This window comes from Diceros bicornis, chromosome 16 (assembly GCF_020826845.1).
Source record: "Diceros bicornis minor isolate mBicDic1 chromosome 16, mDicBic1.mat.cur, whole genome shotgun sequence".
NCBI lineage: Eukaryota > Metazoa > Chordata > Mammalia > Perissodactyla > Rhinocerotidae > Diceros > Diceros bicornis.
Window position 1 is genome coordinate 20,396,042 of NC_080755.1, and position 27,651 is coordinate 20,423,692.

Here is a 27,651-nt window from a genome sequence, read left to right on the forward strand (position 1 = left end):
GAAAACAGCCATCACATCCATCTGTGATGTCAGAATCCTCCAGTACAATGTGACCTGGTAGTATCTGAGAGAGCAGAAGTATATTGGGTCTGATTCCTTCCCCAGGCAGGATGACAACTCTCCTCCCAGATGCACTGGGCCCAGTGAGAAAAGGTTCAATATGATTGAGGTTACGCCTGTGATATGCTCAAGAGCAGATTTCATTTCCAAGGGTGCAGGCAATTAGGTTTTTTTAATGGTAGAGCAACTAGAAAAAGAAAACACACAAATACACTCATACCTAATGGTAAACTGAATTTATTTCCTCTTGGAAAACAATTCCAGTAATCTCCAGGTTCAGACCGCAGAGTAAACATTAATAACAGTAACATACAGGTTAGTTCAACTGATTCAAGAATTTGGCTGTGTGAAATCATTAAAGAAAACCTTGAACACTCAAAGCCTCAAATGTATCCAGGAAAAAAAAAATTCTTTGACAGTCTACATAACAACTATTGCATATATAGTGATGCTACCTGTCACACTGCAAGGCTTACAAATATATATATGGGCCTTATCCAGCTGTGGGGTTCTGTTCTGGAAGAACATCTCTTCATGGTTTGCAAGAATCTTCAGCAATAAAAAATAGTCTTGGATTTAACCGTTGATATACCAAAAGAGAAATTCTAGGCTTAAGTGTAAATAAAAGGAAGTCCAAACATCGTCTCATGTGTAACAGAGTTGTTTTCATCTGTCTTCCTTGAAAATACTTTCTCTTAAGCCATTTTGCTCACATTTCTTTTTTAATCTTGCCTGAATAGGGCCCAAGTCCACTTGTCTTTATAAGACCATTTTAGTATCAGACGACATAATACATGTGCAACACTTTATATACAAGGAGTCTATCCGGTGCTTGAAAGTTCAAACACATGAACATCTCCGGTGCTCGAAAGTTCAAACACATGAACATCCAACAGTTTTGATAATACAAGTTTTATGGTACAATACAATGTTTCTGAATAATATACATTAACAATGAAAGTTTCGTGCAAAGAGTAAAACATGTTCCCTTTTTGTGCCACAAAAGTAATTCTCCTTGAGAGACCATTCTTGCACTAACTGCTGTGTTGGGTCATCGTATGATTCTGTAATAAAAAAGAAAGAGGGGGAAAAAAAATTTAAGTGATTGTATTTTCATCAGACCAAGTATCTATAAATGCTGATAGGTTTATAGTCACATGAACACTGTGTTTCTGTACCCTGATCGAGAGGTGCTGATGGGGGCCCTGACTCCTCATTGCCCCCACTGAACTGTACCAGGAGGGAGAGGCATGGCCAGGGGCAGAGGTGAGGTGAAGTGATGGGCCCCTACCTTCCTTCTCTCTGTCTCTGCTGTGCCTTTCCAGAATACTCTCCCACCTTCCATCATCTCTTCTTATCAAAATAAAACCCATTTTTCAAAGACCAGGGTAGCACTATTTTAATAGTTTTATTTATCTGTGTATTATTTCCATTGATTACAAATGCTTTTGTTCTAATCCTCCTAGACGGTGAACGTCTTGACAGCAGAGGCTCTATCTGTCCCTGAATATAGGCTTTAAAGGCAAGAACTGCCTGGCCAACAATCGACAGGAAGCTTCTCCAGCTCCCTTCCTGGGGGTGGCCTCAGGGCTGTGCCACCTGGCTGAGGAGCAGATTACGGCAGCCTGCAGCCAATCCCCCTCCCCAGCCGAGGCAGCTTTTGTTGTATTTTGGTAGTCTCCTCTCCATCCACACAGCATGTCCCCTTTCTGAGCGACCAACCTGTTTCCATATTGTGAGAGGGCAACTGGGATACCTGGGCAACTTATAACTGCAAGCCAGGCCCTGAGGGTGGAAACTGGGGAGGCAGGCCCCAGACCTGTGCTTGTGGCCTGCGTGGGGGATGGTCACAGACCCACGGGGCATTCATTCAAAGCATAAGCCTGGAGATGGACTGATTTCTACTTTCCCTCCTCTGCACTTCCCCTGAGCCATGTTCTCCCACCTCTCACCTTGTACACCCTCTATCCCTCTGATCAGAACCTTCAGCCTGGCTCAAAATACTACCACTTCCATGCTCATCCCATCTAAAACTGATTTCGCCCTTCTCTGATTTCCCACTGTACTTTATACTGCTCTTATTGTATGTATCTTAGGTCTTGTCTTCTGGTTATGCAGGCCTGGCTCTCTCCCTATGTCAGTAATTCTGGTGTTCATTCATTTCTTTGTTCCTTCACAAGCATCTGTTGAACACTTGTATCACCACCTGCCACAGCCCACAGCATCACAGTGCTTGGTCAAGAGGATCTGGCCAACAGAATGACTGACTAGCTAGGCAAGGGCTATTGAAGGGAAAAGGAGGTCCCTGCCTTCATGTCTTCCAAGTGTGCACAGTCTAAAGAAGAAAGACGTGTGGGCACATAATGGTAAAGCAACATGGCAGGATTGTATTAGAAATGAACACAGAAATGTCATGACTATACCTCACCCTGCCTAGCCTTTGGGGGAGGCTTTGCAGTGGAGGTAACAAGCAACATTTTAGTTGAGGCTGGAAACATGAGAAGACATTTGGGATGCAGGGAGGGCCCTCCAGACCAAGAGACTCACATGGGTAAAGGCAAAGAAGCAAGAACGTGCGAGGTATGTTCGTGGACCTGCAACTCACTCAGATCAGTTGGAGTCTTCTAGAGAGTCTTAGAATCAAGAGTACTGATGAGAAATAAAGATGGAGGGTAGTCTGGGGCCAGATTATAAAGAGCCTTCTGTACCTTGCTAAGACTTTGTCTTGTAGGGGAAGAGGAGCTATGGAAGTTTTTTAAACAGAGGGCTTTGTCTTAGAGATCCTTGTTAGCTTTTCCTCCTCCACAACCACCAGCAAAATGCCTACTCAGTGAATACGGGCTGAACGACCAGAGGCTTGGCTGCTGACATTTGCCCAGTCAGGGCTGAGAGCGCCAGGGAGGGAGACGGGAGATCTGTGAGGAGGACCCAGGTCTTCTGTTCCCTAGTTCCAACTTAGCCCATTTTTTAAAAAGACTGACAACAAATAATAATAATGAGGAACATTATTTCACCCTTCCTTATTTAAAACATATCTATTTTTTATTAATTCAGTGAAAGCTAAGCTGGATTTATTTTTCTTCTTAGTAGTATTAGCCTAAAAGCACATTCAGGAGCAGACTAGTTTTATGCCAACTCTTTTTTCTTTGTACTGATTTTAAATACTTCTGAAAATTATTTTTCACCAATAGATAGACAGGGTAATCAAAATACTGATGAGACTAAAAACTTCCCTTGAAAATCAACACAATCATGATCAGAGAGGTTATAAACAATAAAAAAGTTCAATTGCTCAAAATATATGGTATAGACTTGCTCATACCATTTGCTATCTCAGAGTCAAGTTTGATCTTACAGAAAGATTTTTTATTTTAAAAAAACCAAAATAACTAAAAAAAATAAATACAAGTTATGACAATAGTTACCTAAATGATATGACACTGACAGAAGGATGGGTAATTTTTTTTATAACAAAATAAAAAAGAAACCAGTTTAATAACATTATCTTTAAATGTTTAAGTGCTTACAATAGACATTCCACTTTCAATAGGATTCTAGGTTAATCAAAGGAGATATATTGCAATCTCTCCTGTGTTTTTATATGTACTTACATTGAGATATTGCAAAACAAGGACCTAACACAAATTGGCCATAAGAGTTGGCAATAGTTGTGTCTTGGATGCTTTCATCCTAAACCAAAGCCATACAAGTCTCTTCAGAGGTGCAAAGAAATGAACAAATACATCTGATTCACCTATTGCAACAGATTGAAGTCGTTACTATAAAGCAGTTATGCTTTGCATATTAAGAGAGAAGAATACAAATCATTTGAGAGAAGAACAAGAGTATGGCTTGTGAAATTCAAGCTTATACAAAAATGAAGAGCACCAATATAAATAATGTCTAAATGGGAAATGTGGCATGAAAAATGGCAAAGGCAGAAAGTCCTCTTGGTGTGGAGATGCCTGCACACCACTGAGATCACTTACTGTCATTTGTTTTTTCTTTCTTTTGCTCCAGCTCAACTGAGGGCTAGGAAAGGGTCCCGCTAGTCATGGCGTCCACCATTGGCAAGGACTCTCAAGGTGGGAAGGGCACATATTCCTAGATGGTCTTGGGGAATGCGCACACTTGCATTAAAAAAAAAAAAAAAAAGAAACCCAGATGATTCTGATCCAGTCCTCAAAGGCTTGCCCTCGTCACCTTTGAGGATCCTGGGATGTGTCTGTTCCCCATCCCCACACTGTGTTCTGAGTCACTGAAAATACAAATGGCCTAATTTCATCTTCTGAAGGAAGGATGGAGGTCGGAGCTGCACAGGTTATTGGATTGGCTTTCGGGGTTGGAGAGAAGAGATGCGGAGTGTCAGTCTCTAGACTTCACTGAAGATCTTCTGATAAGAGAAACAAGAAGTTGCTTCATAGGAGCCTTCCATGTATTTTGTGTGTTTTTAAAATCATAGACATCATTTCTTTAGAAAGAGAGACAAGAAGCAAGTGGGAAAGATGAAAACTAGACAGGAGGGGCACTAAGCACAAAGAGAGGGTGGCTCCGAGGGCGGCTCGCTCCCGCCCTGGCTCCTTGCCATCCCACAGAGCCAGTCCTGAGTCACTGCAGCACAACGTGGATGCACCGAGAGGAGAAAACGCTGCCAGGCCGTCCGCAAGCAGCCTCCTCGTGTAAGAATTTTCTGCTCTTTAGGTCTGGAGGAAACCACTACACTAGAACAAAGCAGTGGGTAATCTCACCAATTTTACACAGCAATTCACAGTCCCCAAAGTACTTTAATGCAATGACAGGTTATGAGAAAAAATATCTGTTCCAATGAAGGGAAAGTGTTTTACATAATTGAGGAGAACATCAGTGCAGCATCGACGGGGGTAGGTGGGTGATGACAGAAAAGGAAGTAGGAAGAGAAGAAAACTTCTGTAATCCCACAGAGAGCCATATTCTACTCTGCAAAAAGCCATCTCTTGGAGACCCCATGTCTAAGTAACTGAAAATTGCAAACCATTAATCCCAGTTATGAACAGTTGTTTTACACGAGGGGGGTTTGTGTTAAAAAAAAATCAAATCCACAACACACCTTAAAGCTTAGGAGACAATCCATCTAGGTAGATACCGTTATAGCCAGGTTTCAAAAACACACTCTTTACCGTAAAGGGCCCCATTCGGAAAGAGTGTGCTCTATCTTTTTTTCTCTATAAATGTGAAATTAAACTTAGAAAGCTAAAAAACAGATGAGGACCTTATAAATTCCCTTCTAGCACTACGTATTTCTTTTTAAATATGAGATGCCTTTCATTTTACAAGACTGGAATTCTCATTTTGGGCTTGGCATTCTAACAAATGATTGATTCAGCCTCCTCCTTTCTGAGAGCTGACCACATTTACTGGTCAAATGGTTTAATCCTATTTAAAATGCAATCCAAGTAAAATATTTTTAAATAAAAATAAAAACCCACAATCCCCCAAAACTGTTCACCTTGGGCCAGCTATCCCATTTGCCTGCGATCTTGGTGTGAATCTGAATATTTGCACCTATAATAATGATGAAATTAAGCTTTGGAGAAAAGCCAGGGTGAATCTACCGTCCCAGGGTTGAGAAATTAAGTCCCGACCTCCAGAACTTGTGTCCACAGATTGCCCTCACTCGTCCAATATTTTGGCCGAGACCACGTTTCGTCTGTGCTCTGTAACCCTCTCTTGGCATCAGCAAAATGTTAAGTAGTGATGGTAATAAAAATGAAAACTGCGTTTGAATGGAAGTTTTGTGAGATTTGTTGATTCAAAGATGTTAATCACTTTTACATGACTTGTCTATTTATAGCCCTTAGTCTCCACCAAATTCCGACAAGCTTTTAAAACTAAGAAAAAGAGCCAGCATGCTACTTTAAAAAGGAAAGAAAAAATAAATAAATAATACACGTTCCACTAATTCACTCTGCCATTAGAATCCCGAATTTAAACTGCAGTTGTATTCAATTTAAATGAGATGTTTTCCAACCCGATGAAATAGGAGGCAATTGCGGCTCTGCAACAATGCAAGGCGGGAAGAAATAAAAGAAATATAAAGATTAAATGTGGCTGTTTCTTTCAACAGATGGTGACAGCACCACGGCAGCATGTTGTTTTTTCTTTAGTTGAAGAACGCAAACATCCGTAATCAATCATCACTGATTAACTAATTATATTACCCTCCCTTTTACCACTAGCATTGGACCTTTATCTGTAAACACTATGGATAATCTGTATGCTCTTATTTTTCTAGAAGCATATTCCAGTACACGTGCGGTCGTGCAGTTACAGGCTGCAAACAGAATTCTACATTACCGTCCACCTTAAAGCACTATTGCTTTTTTATTTTTTTTAAACAAAAGCAATTGGTTTCCAACAGGCTGGATAATAAGTCTTTTGACCTGCATTCTTCTTTGACCCATTAAGGTCACCCCTGTGCTCGGGCATATAGCTGACTTAGGAAATGCCTGCAAGTCCCACATTTCATCTCCTGCCCACTCAAAATAAAGCTTTCTTTAAATGTGTCTGTACGGGTCCCTGAAGGCCAAAGAGGCATCCCTGTAGTGGGCAATGGAGGGACAGAAGCTTCTGCCTTTATTAATGAATGCAGACCATTATGAGTCTGGCTGGCTCCTTCCCTGTTCCCAGAAGCATATACTGTACGTGACTTAAAATGCTAGAATATTGACACAAAGCGAGCCGGGCACCCCTAAGGAAAATTACTCCTTGGATATAATGTAGGCTCATAACAGCTATTAGAGTACAAAATAAAACCCTCCGGGATCAAACTGACATATACCGCGTTCTACCTAGTCCTCAAACATTAGAAGAATTTCTTTGTGAAGGCGTTCTCAAGGACAGCATTAAACTGACTTTTGTAGCAATCTGCAACAGCTTTTTGGCTTAGAGCTTTTAGTACTAAATCTCTGGTTTGAATCAATATAAGTACTATATCTTCTACATTAATCAATACATTTGGTTCAATACATGTTCTATTAAATTATACTTTCTAATCAAGATTTTTTCATTTCCACCCTCTCTCTTTTTCATTCCCAACTTCTTTTGTAGTAAAATAGTTTTAAAAGTGTATGCAGCTAATGATGACAGGATACTGGGTTATTTCCCCCACACGTTACAGAAAAAATACAAGGCAAAGGGCAGCCTTTAAACGTCTTAATAAGGTTAACGGGATATGAACGTAATAAATTAACATTTTCAGAGTCCACACAATTACAAAAGTACTCATAATTTTAAATTAATTAAAAGTAAATTGCTACAGCTCTGAAAGTACCATTAGGAGTGTTCTAAAAATTATGCTGAAGACCCAAATCATCCAAAAGTACAAATCAGACCCCATTTTGCCACCCTAAAGTCTCCATTATCCACAAACTATATACTTCCTGGCTGGAGAAATTTTGGGTACTTGTGTTTTCATGGACCTTACCTGGTAAACATCAGGCACATATATGTGAGTAAGTACGTTTTTGTGAGGTATGTTATATTTTAATGAATATTCTTTAAAAGACAATATATAATATTTCCTAAAGTGCTTTGAGAATCTAAAAAACATATTCATATAATAGATTTTCACAGCCAGGGAAGTTGACTCATAATTTTTACTTTGGTAGAATTTACTAAAATGAGGTTCTACTCCTTTATTTTGACATAGCAATGGCATTTCCGAAACTGTCTGTCATGATAGGCTTTTGGTCCTCTCTTTAATGCCATGAGTGAAGCATTTATGATCATGTTTGCACTGACAGAATTTCTCCTTTTATTTTTTCATATGGTAATGTCATCACCATGAACTTACAGAGACACTGATGCATTTTCTTTTGACATTTAACAGTTCACATAGGCTTGGCCTGACATCTCAAAGCATTTTCTGGATGACTCTAAGCTATATTAAAGCAAAAGGTGAAATGGCATCATCAGAAGTGATCAGAAAAATATAAGATATTAAAGACAGAAAAGAACTTTTAGGTTATTTAGTTTGCCCCCTTGCTGGAACAGAATTGTTTTATAAAGTTTATACTCCAGGCCAGTTTTAAATGGTTCTGGTAATGAAGCTCCTATCACATCTCCCATAGGAAATGATTCCTCATTCTAATAGACCTCACTGAACGACATTTTTGTTGTTTATCTCTGGACAGTCATGCTAAATAAGCCTAGAAAAAGGTGGTCTGAGATACCCTGAACCACGTGGACATTGCCACGTTCACGAATTTATGTTCCGAAGACCTTGACCATATATCTGTAGTATAAAGTTCTTCTATCTCCTAACCCAAAAGATGATGTAAGTTATTTCTTAATTATTATAAAAACTAAATAGATTCTAGAAGGCCAGTGGAACTTGCCTTTCAACAGAGTTTCCCAACCTCAGCACTATTGACATGTTGGGCCGGACAATTCTTTGTTCTGGGGGCCTGTCCTGTGCACTGGAGGATGTTTAGGAGTATTCTTCACCTCTATGGACAACATGCCAATGGCACCTTTCCAGTCATGACAACCAGAAATGTCTCTAGACATTGCCAAACAGCCCCTGGTGGGAAAAGCAATCACCTCCAATTGAAGACCACTGCCTTACAGGTTTTGAAAACACATTGAGCTTGCTGTACCATGCTTGAGTATACTACTTAAGTCTTCAGTCTAAGAGGTATCTCCCTCACCAAATTAAAAAAAAAAAAATTATAGCAAAAGGGACACATATATACACATGGAACTATATTACATGGAATTTTAAATACAATCAATGGGTGAGAATGAGCCATTGTCAAGAAATTGTGGAAAAGACTCTTTGAGATATATAACAAATGGCATTCCTTGTGTAAAGAATAGAGTCTCTCCAAAAATGTCCACTCATTCAGCAATTTACTAAGATTTTCCACGTACCATCAATGAACAAAGGTGGTGCATTTTAGTGGCAATTAACCAATGTTGCTTTAGGAATATTTGCAATCTAATAAAGTACAAAGGGACCCAAATATTAAACTCTGGAAATCAATATTTAGGGTATGGAAACAACTATCTACTTTGAATGCACTGCAGAGCCACCATCCTTAATTTGCTGGTCTGGATTCAATAGCAGGAGTCAACTATACCTGTAAGTAATGCATCAGAGAATCAAAGAAATGGTTTCAGAGCTGGGAGGGTCCTAGTAGCATCTGTTCCAATATCTCATTTTATAGATGAAGAAATGAATCTGAGAGAGTTTAAGCCAACTTTCAAGGTCTTACAGCCACTCCAGTGGCTAAGCTGGCTTTGCGCATGAAGCAATTGTTGCGTGGTGCTGGTTGCTGTATTCTAATCCCTGGGCTGAGCCAGCTGCATGGATGACGGATGCTCACCATCATGGCCCTCACCAACTACAGGGAGGACAGTGTGCTATGGGCCTCAGAGAAAGGGTGTCTCACTTCCTGAGAGGCTGTGGGCTTAATTCTCAGAGGAGTCACACTTGCCTGGTGCTGGAGTGATGAGGAGGAGTAGGTTAGACGAGAGTGATGGGCTCCAGAGGGAGAGAGTAAGCATGAGTCAGGCTGAGAGCCACAGAGGGCGGAGACTGTGTAGGACTCCAAGTCATTTGGGGGGCAGAAGATCCATCAGGCTGGGCAGGCAGCTGGGGAGTCAGTTCAAAAAAAGCCTATTTTCACCATAGGTCCTCTTTTTTACAACATCAGATCAAGCTGGGAAAGCCTATGGTGGTTAACAATGTCACAAGAATACCCACCTAATTAGCCTAGCCTTAGCCTATGTGAGTCTTCAGAAGCCTAAGCAAAGACTAATTTTTAAAATAATGCCACGTCCAAATTGCTAATGTAGAACAATTTCTAGTATTTTGACAATTAAACATTTACAGAGAAATAGAACAAGCCATTCTGATCCACCAGCTTCAAAACAACAAAGACTACTGATGAGTCATATGTGGGAAATGTTAACATTGTAGCCATTTCATTTTTTTAGTATGAACTTAAAAATGATAGTAAAATTTCAGTCACTAGCTGATCTCTATCTGTTTTGCATACCTGACAGGCTCGAAAATTTCCCTTTTTGGAACTGATAATAGCAGGCACTCTCAACTACACTGAGGACAAAAAAAGTGCTGAATTGGAAGAATAGGCGAAAAAGAGCAAAATGGCCTCTGGATATGTATTAAAAGTATAAAGTTGATTTTAAAAGAAAACAATGAATTGAGTTACCTGTTTACATGGAGGGAGCCAACATGAAATGTAAATCAAACTGTACAAAACCAGCAAAAGTGAAAGAGAGCCTGGAGCTTAAAGATTCTGGAATTGCAGGATCCCAGCGTATTGTGGGACAGAAGGCTTTGATAGCAATACAGTCTAATAAGATATTCAGGGATTAAGTCAGTGATTCACAGACAGATGTGTCCATGTGCCAGTTGTTGCTAAGCTTTAATTTTTCCCCTTGTAATGTTTAATTTATCACACTGGTGCTTTCTAAACTAGAACATCTGTAAACAAGGTTAAGAATGACCTCCTTCCAATTTTACATCCGTGAACAGCGCCCCTTCTTCGTGCTCTAATTTTAGATACCTTAAAGATAAATAAATCTGTGGAAGGAAGAAAAAAGGCAGCTTGTCTGACACTGTAATGTGTTCATCTTGGGCAAATACGAATTTCCTCTCTGCCTGGCTCTTGGTGCACACAACCGACTCTTGACGCTCAAGCCATATTCAGGCAACCCCTTCCGAGTCAAATGCAATTAAACAAACTTCTGCTAAATATTTAACAGCCTTGTGTAGTAATTAGTGGCAAATAATGGAGGCTTAAATTGGTAACTGCTCAGAAATGTCCTCTTGCAAACATTACAAATTTTCTGCTCCTCCTTTTTCTCTTAGATTTTCAATCCCAGAAGGTTTTTGTTTTTTTTTAAAGGATTTAGTTAGTGAAATTACCCATAGTCACATTCCTTGGCCCAAGAACTTGCAGTCACGTTGGGTTGTTTTACATCAGCTGCAAGATTCAACCAGCATTACTTATTTCCCTTCTGTTTTGAAATCCATTGAAATTTAAAGTTATGTACCTGGAAGCTGTTGGAACAGGGCATTGATTTAGAAACTGACTGGCAGGCTTAGGATTTAAACTCTGGTCCACTAGATTCAAAAGGTCATCTGATTAGAATGGGAGAAGCACAAGGCGTTGTAATTTATATTCAAAGGGTAACCTTTGTAGGGAGAAGGAGGGAGCAAGGACTTTCTGCTTTTCCACTTGATATGAACAAGGATTCCCTTCAACCAAATTCCAATAATTATGAAAAATAGTTTATTGAACTTTGGCAAAAAGCAAACGAAATGCCACTTTCTTATAGTGTATTATTTCTTTTACTAAAAATAGTGCCATACTCTCTAGGAGGTAAACTCACTCGAGTAAGTCAAACATGTTATAAATCATTATAAAAAAATCTTTCCCCATTGTAAGCAATCAAATGCATGTCTACTAGGGCATTTGCTGTAGTAAATATACATAAAAAGAATAAAACTGTGAAAGGACAATGTATTGATTTACATAATTGAACTGTGTTAAGTATGAGTGAGTGTGCGTGGGTGCGCACGCACGCATGCATGCACATGTGCATATCCATGCCTAAGCACGTGAGCATGTGCTGTGAAAAGGGGGAAAGAGTTACATACATGCATGGGTTCTACAGGTAAGATCCTTCGTGTTTGCCTTTGATTTTTCTGTCCCTCAGGACTCATGCTCCTGCATGAAGAATGCAATTAGAAGGAGCCTCCAAGTAGCCCTTGTTTTAAATTCTAAGTCTTTTTAAAGTACAAATATTTCACAGGCTCAAATCTATTTGGGTGTATCTCACTTTAAATTTAAAAAAAAAAAATCCTGGTTTGGAGAGAGGAGATAAAATTTCTGCACTCAAGTTTGGTGTTCTTTTTTTACTTGCTTGCTTTCTTTCCTTTCCCCTTTCCCTGCATGTAGAAAGTTTCAAGTCCCTTTTCTTTAATAATCTCTTGCCTCTTCATCCCCTGAAATCATCCCTGTTTATCAGCCAGTTCACACAGGCACAAAGAGAAGAAATCAGGAATGCTTAAGTGTATCTCTTACCCTATACTGAAACTTGTCATGTCTCAAGATGTATTTGTACTCTCTCTTGTCCGTCATCTCCACTTGTCTCAGAATCTTTCAGGTCTTAAAATGGTAGAGCTGCCCCCTACTCTCCACCCAGCCAAGAAGAGCCTCTACTGGTTTCAGAAACCCTCCCTTAAACTGCCCTTCTCCTCCACTTCCGGGGCACCTTTTCTGGCATTGCTCCTAGGTCTCTGTGGGACAGTGTCCCCGCCCCTCACGGTGCACAGAGCTACTAGAAAGGCAGCCCTTTAATTCCCCCACATAAAGATGTGCTGTAGCTATGGTGAGAGTAATCTATAACCCTCACGTCCTTATATAATTTGCTACTCCAAGTTAATTTTAATTCATTATGATAAAGCCATATAATTGAAAAAAATAACTCTTTAAAGTGAAGTATTTAACATGATCGTGGAAGAAAGACAGCTTTGACTAACAGAGGGCCAGGCAGCAGGCATGGTGCATACTCATGCAAATTCAAAGGTGGGCTATAAACAAGTACACATAACAACACTGCCACGCATAAAGGGCCGGGCGACGGGAGGCCTCATTCTAATCAGTCCTCAAAGGAACCTGCCATACAGAAGTGGCACTTATTCTAATTTAAAGCCCTCATGCTTGCTTCAGTGTTGCAAAATTTATAAAAGCATAACTTCATTAAACCGCCTGGCACTTCAAAACAAATGCAAACCAGCCACAACACAGAAGGAGCTGGACAAGAGGAAGAGAAATATTCCCAGAGAGTTGTTAACTCAGATGTTCAAATAAAGTCTGCATTTGGGCGTTTCTCTTTCTGACGACGTGGTTTGCTGTGCAACTTCCCTTCACCAAGGACTTCTGCCACATGGCTCTTTATTTCTGTCATGAGGCCTGTTGCTCCTGTGAGTCTGCTTAATAACACTGAAAATCATTCAAAGTGGTTCGGCATCCACCTCACATGCAGAAACACATCTGGCAGTACCTAAATGAACGCTTTTCAGTGTTCCTTTCCTGGTCTGCAAAGAAGATTGATTCTGAACACACCACTATTACAGTTCCCATTTACTTGGGTATATATTTCAGACTCATGTAAGTTGTTGAAAAACTAACGTGAAAAATTTTTTCCCCTTAACCTCAGTCCTCAAGAAAGAAAGCAATTATATGGGCTAAGTGGAAACAATCTGCTGAATCCATGCACAGCACTGGAGAGAAGTTATTGTCACATCCTAAAACACACACTTTTAAGGAAAATTCTTCTTCTCCCCTGAACCAAAGAATCAAAGAAATGCTACAGTAAAATCACTTCAGGCTAGATTCCTAGCTACAATACAGTTTGTGTCAGAACACACATCATTTCATGCTGAACTGTCAGCACACTTCTCAAAATCATTTTTTTGGAATGCAATGCAAAGACAATCTAGAAGCCTGTATAAAACTCCAAACCTCTGAGAAAGTAGGTGTCACACACAGGTTGTACTCTGCATTGCGATCTTGGGAGAACCCAATAATGAACGACTCGTTCCCTGTTCAGTGTTTCTCATCACCCAAGCTCATATCTGTGCTAAGGTTTTGCTTCTAAGAGAATAGAGTAAGCATTCAAAAATTGTGAAAATGGAAACCCAGGGATGGATAAGAGGAAATGATCTTGGGGTGAAATCTCTTAAGGTGAATCTCTCCAAAGGTGATAACAGAAGACTGTTTATCCCAGATATTTTTTCAGAAGGAAATATATATATATTTTTTTTGCTAAGGAAGATTGGCCCTGAGCTACCATCCATGCCCATCCTCCTCTATCCTCTATTTTTCGTATATGGGATGCCGCCACAGCATGGCTTGATAAGCGGTGCCTAGGTCTGTGCCTGGGATCCGAACATGCAAACCCCGGGCCACCGAAGTGGAGCACATGAACTTAACCACTACGCCACCAGGCCGGCCCCTCCAGATATTTTTCAAAATTTTGGAGTGGGGTTCTTGCTGTTGGTCAGAAGAGAGATCTGTCATAGGATACTACGTTGACTACAGGATGGATTGACACAAGAGATGGCAACATTATAGTTGTCACAAAAAAAATGCTGTGTGATGTGATTCATATTATTCCTAGGATAAATAAATATTGAAATTAATTCTCTTTCATCCTCATACATTTGTTTTATGGTGCTAAAAGCTTTTTTACATTCACATAATGCAATATATGGGTGAAGGTAAGTTTGTATTATTTTTCTTCTCCATGAATAAAATAGGACTAATCAGATGGAATGAGGGAGTTAATTCAATTACAGGCAGCCTTCATTATACAATAAAATATGGATTATTGATCTTGTGGAGTTGGCAATGCATGATGCAAATTCAGTGAATGAAACCGGAAGATCTGAGCTTCAGACTATTTTTAGTCATGCTTAAATCTACCCGAACTCTTTTCACTTTTGAAAAACCACCAAAAGAAAACAATGCTAAGTAATTAAACCCAGTGCTCCAAAAGGGGACAAGTGAGAGGTTAACTCAGAGGACTGAAAGGCAGCCTGAGAAGGCCCCTCCATGGGGGTGGAATCCCCGGTTACTCTCCTATGGTGGAAGAGGAGAAAAGGGAGGCTCTTTTGGCCTGTCTGTGGAGTGGTAAGTGAAAACTTATTTGGTAGACTGAAATTTACTTCATGGGCATCTTGCCACAGATCCACCTGTAATGAGAATGAATGGATTGTTGTGGCTTTGCACTTGTGAGGCGGACTTGTTTGAAATATGCCGCTGGACTGTCCTAGCAAAATCCTTTTGTCGTTCATTTCTTAAAAAACGCAATAATCAACCCTGGTTAGAGAGAAAGCTGCTCTGACTAGGAGGGTCACGTGGAAAGTGAAGCCTACATAGCAAATACTAAAGGAAAAAAAGGTGAGCTCTGATTTTCAATGTATATTTACACACCTCAGGTCTGCCTTCCCATTTCCCCTTATAAATCTGCCCCCAGACACCATGGCGTGCTGATTGCTATTTGTACTCCGCTACAAAGTGCAGACCAGCCTGTCTCCTGTATTCCTTATAAACTTCTCCCAGCTCTTCCCTACAGAGTGAACACTGCCTTTTGACCAGGTTCACATCATCCACCTTTTTGTGGGCCACAGCCCAGTGCCCTTCCACATGGCAGCACAAACAAAAGTATGCTCTTCTCTCCTCTATTTTTTTAAGAAGAGTAGAAATGGGTTCTGTGTTTTGGTAGGCACCCCTCCAAAGCACAGGTAAGAGTACCTGTGACATGTTTTCAAAAAAGACTCCAATGAAAGGGAGGAATGAGGGATGCTAAACAATGCTGCACAAAGTTGCAGACTGTTCGGCTACAGTCCAGAAAATGAATCCAATTTTTCATTCTGTCATTATAAATATTTCATTGCAAATGGTACTGATTTTCTGCAACTGTGGTTAAGCAAAGGGTCTCTGTGTGAATATTTAAGAAAAAAATAAAGGAGGAAGACAACGAAGAGGGAGGGGGAATTAAAGGTTAGCAACCAATTAATTTCTTACTTTAAATGTAAAAGATTCTGGGAGAAATTCAACAGTGATGTAGTGTGTGACTCAAAGAAGAAGAAAAAAAAAACATTTACTCTGCTCTTCTTCTGACAGTTTCTCATAAAATATCTGCAGTCCATCTATCTTTTAGTACTCCAGGCTCCTCTGGAGAGCAGAAAATGGCGGTTTAAAGCTCACTTCAGTGCCAGTCTGCGGGAGATTGCTTTCCACAGGACCCCCGCTGATGGAGGCCTAGGGGAAGAGGCCCAGGAGTTATTCAATCAGCCCGAGACTCTGGGGCGGCTGGGGGTCCTTTGAGGGCTGATTATAAAGCTGCCCTCCTGTTGCCTGCCTCGGAACAGAACAAAATGAGCAGCCTCTTGCTGAGCAGATTCTGCAAGAAGGAATTTCACCTGTCATGGAGTTTGTCAGAATTTCAGGATTTATCTTGGTGCAAAATTAATAAAATACCAACCAGGATTTCAGGCTGACTACTCAGCTGTGTCATCTCAAAGTGATCTTTCACCCCAGAAAACCTGGACAGCGAGAACAGCCATTCTTGTCCTACTTTTCCTTTGGAGGGTGAGCGAGACGAGGTGACTAACACCACCCAGACGTCAGGATGAGATTTTGAACCAATTACACACAAGGCTGAATTACGTGTGGGTGCTACTGTCTTAATGTGCGACCTCTCACCTCGCCGCTGTAGTTCTAAAGCCTCTTTGGAATAAGCCCGAGTCTGAAGCATAAAAAGGCCATTTCTGCAGTTTATAACACAGTAGGTCCCCTATGGCATCACATCTGTTAAATTCATACACTGGTATTTCAGGCCTGGATTTGATTTATCTTTTTAAAAGGAGTACTAACAACAGACTATGTTAAGAGCACATATTGTGAAATATTACAAATTAATCTTGGGTCAGCTGTGAGCAAGGAGGAGCAGTTTCATCTTTTGCTGTAACACACAGTCCTCCTGTCCTTCCCCCTCTGGGCTCCCAGCAGTGCAGGGGTGGAGAGTGGAAGTGGGGAGGGTAGGAACACAGAGGGAACAGGACAAGGAGGGGACAAACCTCTGCCAGCTCTGGGCTGCAATGAGTTTGGCCATCTCTGAGGCTCATTGCACTTTAGAAGGTGGCTTGCACCACACAAATCACCACAGTTATTTTAAGTGGCGTTCTGTAAAGCCCAGGGTTTGATCCTTTTGAGCTGAGGCTTGGGCAGCCCCCCGAGGCAATTAGCTCTGGTCCTCAGAGTGGGCGGCATCACATCACAGATGGGGCAGTGTGTGGGGACTGGCTTGGCACTCACACCACTGGCTGGGCCAAGCCGCTGGACAGAGCGGGCAACCATTTCTCAGATTTGACTCTGGACTCTGAACTCAGGTTCAGAAGAGGATTAATCTGAATCGTAATGTACACCTTGTGTTGTATCCCTGGACTCCCACCACGCTCAGACCATGGGTGCCTCTTACTAATTGGCGATTGGCAGCGCATCCTCGGCTCCCAGAGTCTGCGACTGGTTTAAGGCAATTCCAGCTTCCCTGTCCATTTTCTAATCGACGTTTTCTGAATGAGACATTAAACAACACTGTAATGTGTTCCTTCCAGCTCTTCCCCGAGTTAAATGACAATCCCGTTTTGGAGAGCCACCTTTACAAAGCAGTAGTAGCCCGACAATATTAATACCAAGAGATCTCAGGAAAGAGTGAGTCGGGGGGGGGGGGGCGGAGAGGAAGCTTGCAAGGGAAGGCACAGATGGTGGGCGGGGACGCAGGGTGCTCTCAGCAGGCTTCAGTGGCGATGCATTAACTCCACAGAGGGATGAGGGCTTCCCACCAGTACTGTCATGAATTATAACTGAGTATGGGAGTGAGGTCTTAGTGCCTGGCTCACAGCAAATAGACTGTTCTATTTTCCTGCACAATCACCTTTCACCCTTATAAACTCAAAGCACAGCAAAGCACACTGCTGATATTTAATGGTATCACAGTAGCCTTTTATGTGTCTGGAAGGCACACACCATCTTAGCAGATGTGCCCAGTGGTGTAAGTCAGATAATTATAAAATTAAGTTTTGGCAATGTGAAAAAGGAAACCTTTTACGGGCGATTCGGGTTTCCAGTGAGAGATGGTCTTCTGCCAGTTGAGGAGACACATCAAAGCAAGAGGGGACCACAAAAGAAAGACACCAGCCTCCCAGACACACTGGGTACAAGGGAAAAGCCTCCCTTTTGCAAACTTTCTCCTCCTCTTACTGGAAAGCACTTTCTGCGCAGTTAGTTCCCCCACGCACTCATTCAATGAAGTTATCAATGAAGGAAGCCTGTTATTTTAGGCAGTTTAAAATTTCTCCACTTTTAAAGGACTCTCGTTTACCCTGCCTTTCACTCTCGTTTAAAGCCTCAGAGTTGCTGTTCTAAATGACAGCACCGCGAGCACTGCTTTTAAGCACTATTCATCTCACTCGCCACATCTCAGGCTTTTACAGAACACTGCTCTCTCTCCAATAAGGGAACTTACTCCTTCATAGCTGCAGGGCAGAGCCTGTTACGAGCTGTAGATTCGCTGCAAATATAACAATAAAGGATACAAATGTGAATTCCTCTTAAAATACACGCGTGGCTCTGAAGCTGCCTTGCCTTAGCAAACTCGATCAAGAGCAGCCTATCAATCTTTCTCCAAACGCACAGCAACAGCTCATTTCACGCGGCTGTCCAAGGGATCGCCACATCGATGGATCAGAAGATGCTGGACTGAATTCTTTGCTCATTTCAGGGGATTTATAGTTGAAGTCCATGATTACCATCTCTCTCACTCTGTCACCACAGTTGGATATGGAAGTGGTGTTTTCCAATAAAAGATAAAAGTTTGTAAACACAAAGGGTCTATTCTTGGCATTTTGTCTCTGCTAATGTGAGGAAACTGATCCATGTGTGGCACAAACATCTAAAATAGAAACACATGTAGGAATTCAACGTGCCTCTCTGGAGTGCAGAATGTTCTAGAAATTTGGATTTCCAGATCTCTCCAAAGGATCTGATTGCAAAGGGGCTGAGACAGAGCTCTGTCTTTACGGGACAATCACGCCTGCAGTGTCTCCTTCCTAATGGAGGCAGATCTTCTGGTGCCGTGGCAGCAGGCTGTCTTGGCGACAGAGAAGACAGCAGGGCCAGCAAAGCCCAGCCAAAGCAGAATGTGGCAGAGGTGATGAACATTTCCAGGGGGTGGAGAGGGAGGAGGCTGCAGAACTGGCCACAGTGCTCTTCAGTACACCCTAGCTGGATGCTCCATAAAGTCGCACTGATGGCAGTTCGGAGATGGCCATCTGTTGTCAACTCTGGGCCAGACAAAAAATAATGTAATGGCAGATCGCTAACAACAGGGCTGTTGGAGGAGGGAATGAGTCCTAGAATGAGGAGGTGGTGCTCCATCTTTTAATAGCGAAAACCAGCCATCGATATGAACATCAAGAAATTAATGGATGGAGAATTTTTAAAAACTGAGCTGGGGTGCTGTAGAAACGATTCAAATGTAAATCAAGTGGTTTTAGTTTACGCAATTACCTTTGCTGCCCTTACTTCAGTCATATTAACCACTTGATTCTTGAGAATTTGACTATCAGGACACATGGTGAAGCAGTGAGGGCCAAATTTTGAAAAAGGTGAGCCCAGGTTGTGCCTCCAAGCATGCCCACACAGATTAGGCATTTATTGGTACAAAACGGATAATTGAAAATGCATTTACTCATTTAGTCCAAATGAGCTCTTTGTGACAATCATGCTTATCTATCTTTCTGTAGGCTTGCTTAATTTCTAGATGCAGTTTTATGAAAAAGCCAAATAAAGCTACCTCATCTTTAGATGCATTAAATGCTATAAAATTTTAAACTCTCCTCTTGGCTCAAGAAAAACCCTAGTTTTGTGCTACTGCATAGATGATAAGAAGAGAGAGGGGAGGAGGAAGAGAGAGAATGAATGAATAACAGTCAAACTGAGGTTAGCCATGTCTTATTTCTTTGTCCTATATGATTAACTTTCTGCCTTCAATGGTAAGGCCAATCAATCCTGATTGAATTATCCAATATTAACAGCTGAAAGTGATCAAAAGTAATGGTGAAAACATAGCACCAATCAATAAATCAATGCAAATGATTCGGTTCCTGGAGATCCGATCAAATAAAAGAGATAGATCAATTTAACCACTGAGCAAATTAAGTGGAAGTTGCTGCAGCACCAATTTACTTCAAAGCCCCGCAGGCCCACAAAGCAGAGAAATGAGGCGGTGTAGAAACGGACCAGTTCCAGAACCACATGCTCACTTGACACAATTTATACTCCTGCAAACCTGAGTCTATTCGATGTGTTTAGGGCTGCAATTTTACCCCTAAGAACAGGAGATACACAGAGGTCCAGTGGGTCTAATGAAATGGAGAGCTAAGGTACAAGGCACAGACCACCTAGGAAGAGGCAGAAAATACACCCCCTACACTGTCCTCCAAAATGATCAATATGGAACTGAGCTATGCAAGCCCAGACATGGGGATGGGCAAATCTTTCCAATCTGGGGGTCCCAAAGGAGGACCACACGATGAGAGGCAAGGCAGGACAGGGTTTTGAGTCTTATAGTTGGGAGTGGGGATAATGAAAGAAATTTCAAGCTCTGTTAGAAATAAAAACAAAACAATTAAAAAATGTAGAAAAGTTGGAAGAAGATAAGTAGGGCAAAATAGCTTTAAAGGCACTTCTTCTAGATGTGCTGTGAGTAGCAACACACACTTTTCCATTGCTCCTGTTTGCAAAAGAGGACTTCAGCCTGACTTGGAGAAAAATACGAAAACAAACTAAAATAACCCTTTCCCCGCACCACACCCAGATCCTATCTTGTCTTTTATGGAGGGGCAAGATAAAACTTTTTGTTTTGGCCACCCGTCCTTAATTTGGGGGAGGGAGGAGAAGGGTCAGGTTGTTTCGAAATACATTTCTGAAAGCAAATACAAATATTTAGTTTTATAGTTATATGCCAAAAGGAAAAAAGAAAAAAAAAAGAGAAGCCCAAGTCTCTTTAATTGCTTGAAAAAGATGAATGTTTAAAAATAAGAATTTTTACCTAAAAACCAATTAACATGAAACTATGTCAAGGTATGATTAATTGGGAAATTATTCCAGTGAACTAGAACAGAGAACTAAAGAAAATTCTGACATGTGTGGAACAGAGATTTTATTTCCAGGTAATGATGAATCTTGATTTTGTTTTCTCGGGTCAGCATTAGGGAGCAGGGAGAGGGCCAGGCAACCGTGTTATCCCAGGGCCTGTTCCCTTCCACACTCTGCCCTGAACACTCTGTATCAGCTACTCCCCTGCACTCTCACCAGGACCCTGGGAGTTAGGCATGATGCTGTGTCATCTCCTGCATGCCCAGTTTACGGATGATGAAACTGAAGCTCAGAGCCAACAGCTTACAAGTGGCAGTAACCAAAATCAAACTCAGGTGATTCTTCTCTGCCACTCATGCCCTTTCCCTTATACTAAGCTGCCTATAGAGAATTCAAAGCAAAGTAAAACAAATGCAAAAACCCACAAAAACTATTTCTTTAAAACCATTAATCATTTGAGATTTTATGGATGGCTAACTCTCCCACATCCACAGATACTGCAACCATATCCATCCTTTGAAACCAGCTTGAATGCCTCCCACATGATGGCTTTCTTGATTCTCCCAGCCAGAAGATAAACATCTTCTCTTGGGATACTTACAACAGCTGATTACATATTACCTCATATCATAGTTAATCATATGCATATCTTATCTTTTCTAGTAGGCTGTAAATACAATGTATTTCTAATTATTTTTGATATGTCATAGAGTGCTTGGGACCATGGTGAATTTAAAATGATGAAATTATATTTTTATAAATATTTTAAATTAATAAATGTATTTTCTTACTTAATAACGGCACTAGGATGATAGTACTATATAGTATAGCACTTGTGATTTTGACTAACAAGGACTCTTAAATGTCTCATCACATATTATTTAATAATTTGAGACACAAATTTGTATTACATTTATTAAAAGGCTAGTTTACGAAAGTAGCTAAGTTAGCGAGTGACCCAGGGAGCCGCTCTCAGCCACATTTCAACGATGTATTGTCTTTTTTTTTTTTGTGAGGAAGCTCGGCCCTGAGCTAACATCTGCCAATCCTCCTCTTTTTTTTTGCTGAGGGAGACTCGCCCTGGGCTAACATCCGTGCCCATCTTCCTCCACTTGATATGGGATGCCTGCCACGGCATGGCTTGCCAAACGGTGCATCGGTGAGCGCCCGGGATCCGAACCGGCGAACCCCGGGCCGCTGCAGTGGAGCGCGCGCACCCAACCGCTTGCACCACCGGGCCGGCCCCTGATGTCTTGTTCTTATACGTCCCAGCCCATATATAGTAATTCATTTTTCTTTCAGAAATAGGACCATAAAACTTGAGCATTAGTTAAGCTGTAAAAAATGTGCATCAAAATCAGGTGATTTAGTGGGAAAGGGATTTGAGAAGAAAATCAAACAGCTGTAGAGACAATTACATATTTAAACTTGTGATATCTGAAAATCTTGGTGTATCCCTTAGAATGTCAAATGATTATTGTATTTTGAATGTGGAAAACACTGCATTCATGAATTAATGAAGGGAAGGGCTAAGTATCAAAATAATCTTTGATTCAAAAGGAATTGAAATACCAGAATTTCAGAGCCTAGAGTTCATCTAGGCCAATTCCCTCTCCTACTGCTAGAATTCCCTCTATGTCCATTAAATTCAAAACATGTTGCCTAGTGGAACTTTCTATGAGGACACATTGGAAGAGGATGATTTAATCACTGCCATTGAATTGCAGCTTTTCTAGAGGCACCAATTAAACAATAATTACTGTATTGAAAGAAAGTGGCCTATTCAACAGGATTTTTACAAACACACCACTTGCTCACACCTGTACAAACCACTATGGATACAAATATGCATTGTAGGATATTATTCTTGGACCACACCATCCTTCTCTCAAAGCAGCTTCCTTAAATTCTGCAGAAAAAGTTTTGAGGTCTATTAGGAAAACATGTGAAACATTCAACTTATTCATTTGCTTTTAAAATAACAAAATGTTCATTGAGTTGAAATAATGCACTCCTATTCCAAAGCACATCTTCCCTAGCATGCTAGGTGGCCTTTGAAGTATATTAGAATTCCTTGCAAAAATGGGGGAAAAACTCTATCAAAAGAAAAAGACTACATCCTGCTAAGAATTATACATTATATATCTCTGGACTGGCATTTAGAACTTTTGGTCAGAAAGATTTACAGGTCATGTGAAGAACGCCACTTCCACATTGGCAAAAGCTGTGTCCTAGATTGAGTGTTCCATAAAAAAAGAAGTTTTTAATTCTAAAAGGAATTGTGGCCTGTGATGTCCAAAGGCTGCTTGGTCAGAGTCTTTTATTTTTTGAAGATGGACAGTGTATAATGGGGAATTATTTGAATTCTGAATGGCTTTGTAGGCAACAATGAAAATAACACACCTGCATGTGTGTGTGTGTGTGTTGGGTATATAATTTTATACCCAACAAAGCACTTCTCTCCACAAAAAGATACTTTTGTGTTTTTTAACTGGGTATAAACAGTGAAAGAGATGTAAATTACTTTTACGGTCATGAAATCATTTATGCACCATTAAAAGATACACCATAGTTATGTTACCGGGCAATTTTAGAATGCTCATCCTAAACGTACCCTATTATTCTCTCTCTGATATAAGAGCCAAATATGCTTTCAAAGCTCCAATAGGATTTTAGTTCTTGGGCTTTAGTTCTGTAATGTCTTGTGAAAAGTCCTTCTTTCTGAACTTTAGTGGCATAAAATAGTAGATGAGTTCAAGTGGTATGACGTGTCAATTTTACAATTTGAAATTATTTTACATACCAAGGCATGAACTACAGTGGGCTGATAAAATGGCTTCATTTTTCTACTTTGTTATTATTTTGGTTACCGATCTTATTTTTATTGCCATCTTAATTTCAGTCGATTTTCCCTCTCATTCTAGAAATTAACAAAATTGTATCATGGTTTGGATACTTATCTTGCCCACTTTCTATACAGGAAATAAAAGAAATCAATATTTTAAAACTACATTAATTCCATCCTCTAAGCACAGGTGTAAAGATAATTTGGGCAATGAAAGCAAATGCACGGGACTGTGAACCCCTAAGGTTAAAATATAAAAATCAAAACACTCTCAAAACTAGAAAAAGTAATGTTAACCCTGATCCATTTTTCTTAATGTCTTGAAACTAAAAGCCACTGTTATTACCAGAGATTTTAGAAAATAGACCTACATAGTTATTCCAATGACTGTGGATATTAGCTTTGTAATAATCATCACATAGTAACTATAAATACCATTCTCATCAAAGGAATGATGCACATTAGTAAGCCTGAGTATTCATATCAAGACCAAATATGTATGATTCTGAGTGATGAGATTGAAAAATGATGCTCACAGCTTTGGATTATAAAATAAGTCTTATTTTGGCCCAGATCACAACTAGAATGAACGAGTCAGAAATATTTTGAGAGCTGTTTGACCTCACAAGATCTTAAAGACTCAGAAAGAGTTGTATGTTTTGTACTATATCTTCTATACCAACAGTTCTCAAAGTGTGGCTCGGGGACCATTGGAGGTCTCCTAGATCCTTTCAGGGGGTCTGTTAGGTCAAGACTATTTTCATAATAACCTTAGGACCTTATTTGTCCTTGACACTGTCATTATCTCCTGAGTGTACAGTGGTTTTCTAGAGGCTACTTGACAAGTGATGGCATTATCTTTCTGACAGCTAGTAGTATTCGTGATTGCACATTCTGTGTTTAAAACATTTCTCAATTTTGATTTCTAATATGGAAATAACAATAGATAATAACTCTCATAAATCAAAGTGCTTTGTGGTCCTCAGTCATTTTTAAGTGTAAAGGCATCCCGAGGTCAAAGAGTTCGAGAACCACTGGTCTATACAAATTGTAGAAAAGAGTGAATACTGCACGTTCCATGAAACCCTAAAATACACCATAAAAGAAACCTGGAGTCCTGAAGGATGTGTTTAATTGCTTAGTTTTGTCTGCTCTACAATAGGCCACGGGCTACCACTGCCACAGTGTCAGGATCTTTTAAGGAAAGATATTGAAGTCTTACTACCAGGTTAGTTGCATTAGAATCTACTAATACAGTACAAAAGTGAAATTTTGTTGCAAACTTTTTTTCAAGAACATAAACCCAAATGACTTATCCTTTGATACCTATTGCAATAGGAATATACCTTCAAACAGAAATTTAGGTTATTTTAATAATACATACTTTTAAACCATAGTCTAACTTGATCTATCTTCTATATCCAATTCACAAACAGATGTGACAGAGTAGAACTCTATTTAGAAGTGATAAAAAGTAAGATAATGACTTTAATTTTGGTCCACTGACACATTATGACAATTAAATAGGCTCAAAGATTTTTCAGATATTTTTTATTTCACCCCCTTTATTTGCTACTTGTTCACTTATAGAACGATAACTGAGGGTAAACTGTAAATTCCTTATTTTGACACATAATTCACATAAATCTGTCTTCCCCAGAACCCAAGGAGGTACAAAGCTGTCCCAGGGTCCACAGCGTGGGATGGGAGACTTAGGAGTGGGTGGGGTTCTGAGTCTCTGCTTCAATCAGATCAGCTCCTCTTCAAATTGTTTAAGGGATTCAATACAAAATAATAATAATAATTCCTCCCCGGACCCTCCTCCATTTTAGGCTAAATAATTTTACTATTAATAATAATGCTCATAATAAAAACATAATTTTGAGTTCGAGTCCATTCTCCTCCAAGGGCACCAACAAGATTTAACGAAAATATGTTACTCATATCATTTCATCAGAAAAATAGGATATGTATTATACCCATTTGTCAGATGAAGTAATTAAAAAAACCCACAAGAGATCTTTTCCTTTTACAATAAGTAACATCTCTAGGACAGAATCCAGGTCTCTGACTCATATTTTTAACTATCAGTCTATTGTTAAGAATAATTAAACCAACCAAACATTTGTATTATATTTTATAGTTTATATCTTATATTCAGACCTGTTATTTCATTTTTACCTAACAACAACCCCGCAAGTGTTACATTTGTCTACCATTTCTCCATATCTGCAAAGTCACACACCTAGCTAGTGGGACACTCAAGGCTAAACCCAATGTCTTTGGGTGCCAAAATTTTCAACTATAAGGCTATTACTGAGTAAGAATTATTCTATTCCATTAAGCAGAAGAAACACATACTAGACAAGAGTGCAGCTTCTTTCTTCTCTCCCCTTCTCCCTTCCAATTTTAAGCCCCTCAGGACAACAATAACCTGGATATCCATCCAGCTTGGAGCGCAGTGGGAACAGAACATGAATAAAACAGGATTTGGGAGAATGGGCCATGACAAGCGAGGTGAGTGATCCCATAGTCCAATAAACCTGACCCCTAAGTCTATCACACTGGGTCAGAAGGTCCAATTATAGGTCTGTTCTAGTTCTTTTTATGATTGACAGCAGCCAGAGGCAAAATTACTTTGGTGCCTGTTAATCCAGCCTCTAATTTTCCCTTTGCCCCAATACACACAAAGCATCATGGTGGCCCAGGGTGAGTGATACTGTGAATCCAGATTTAAAAAGCCCTTGTTTCCCATAAGATGAGCAACTGAGTTCAATCCTCGTCCTCCTCATGGGGACATTACCTGCAGCTCTGTTTGGAAGAAAAACTTCTGTGGACATTGTGTGCAGTCATAGATCTTGTCTTCTTGTCCATGGGCAGAGAAAATATGCTGCTGCAACTTGTTTGCTTGAACAAACACTGAAATGATAAAAGAATGGTGAACTTGGGGTTATTTTCTTTCTGAAATGCCCTCAGTCGATGACTCCCTGGGAACAGACCCAGACTGAGCAGACTGAATGGGACTCCTTCTGGGTGTGACCACTGCCAGGGACCTGGGGAGAGCTGAGTCACACTTGCGTATGGTTGGGTCTCGGACTTTTGTTGAGATGCACTTTACCGAGCACCTAATTCAACCCAAACAGCTCCAAAGTAAAGGTTTACGGAGGCCCAGCTCCCTATAAATCTTTTAAAAATAAAGCTGAAAATCGTCAAATGCACAGCACTCTCTGAACAGAAATGACTCTTGTTTCTCAGCAACCCACAGGTTAAGAAATCATACATGCCAACACCCTGTTTATTGTATTTGCCTAAAGTTATAGCTAGCAAACAGTTCTCTATTTAAATGTGTTAATGCTAAAAATTATATCCCACAGCTACTCTGGGGCGCTGTCTATAAATGTGAAACAGAACGGCAGGTAAATTCTCTTTGGATACTTTAAGATCAACTCAGCCTACACACCGAATGCAAGGGTTTCAATAATATAAACATGTTCAATTTTAATGACTACAAAACAAGGCCCTAAGACTGTGTAACAGTTTACCTAGGAGACATACTATTAATAATTAAATTGTATATGCCAGAGGCAGTGTTTGGGTTGGCAGAACTGACTTCTGATGGATGCCTGGTGCACTGTGACCTAAAAAAGTTTGTATCTACAATATTAATCTGTATAGGCAGGGAAAGGATTTATTAAAGATGTTGGCATTTGACTTTGACTCCAGTCTAATCATTAAAATTATTCTAATTGCCAGCCAACCTAAAATATTAGAATATTGTTCTTGTGAGTCATACATTTTAATCACATTTCTCATTACCTTAAAAAACTGCTCAGATTTCCTACCCCACCTAACATGCTTTATATTGGAAGGGTTTGTTTTGTTTTTTTTTAATTGTTATTTCTAAAATTACTTCAAGATACACTAAAACAATTCAGGTCTGTCAGCACAGAAAACGCAGGCTGTTCATGATTAATGCATTTTGTCTCTTCCCTACATCAACAAAAA

General features: G+C 40.2%; 1 protein-coding gene across 6 annotated transcripts in view; it reads right to left on the reverse strand.

The window, feature by feature from the left end:
• Positions 1 to 279: 279 nt before the first annotated feature.
• ZNF521 (zinc finger protein 521) overlaps positions 280 to 27,651 on the reverse strand; it is a 275,270-nt gene continuing 247,898 nt past the window's right edge. For 5 of the 6 annotated variants that reach the window (XM_058556915.1, XM_058556914.1, XM_058556913.1 and 2 more), the window contains 2 exons: positions 26,450 to 26,565; positions 280 to 1,124 (listed from right to left, as the gene is read on the reverse strand). In XM_058556915.1, the coding sequence (XP_058412898.1) occupies positions 1,095 to 1,124; positions 26,450 to 26,565 (146 nt within the window). In that variant the 3' untranslated portion in view covers positions 280 to 1,094. Of the gene's footprint in view, positions 1,125 to 4,049; positions 4,454 to 26,449; positions 26,566 to 27,651 lie in introns of all 6 variants that reach the window. The other variant, XR_009222429.1, reaches the window with a different exon arrangement.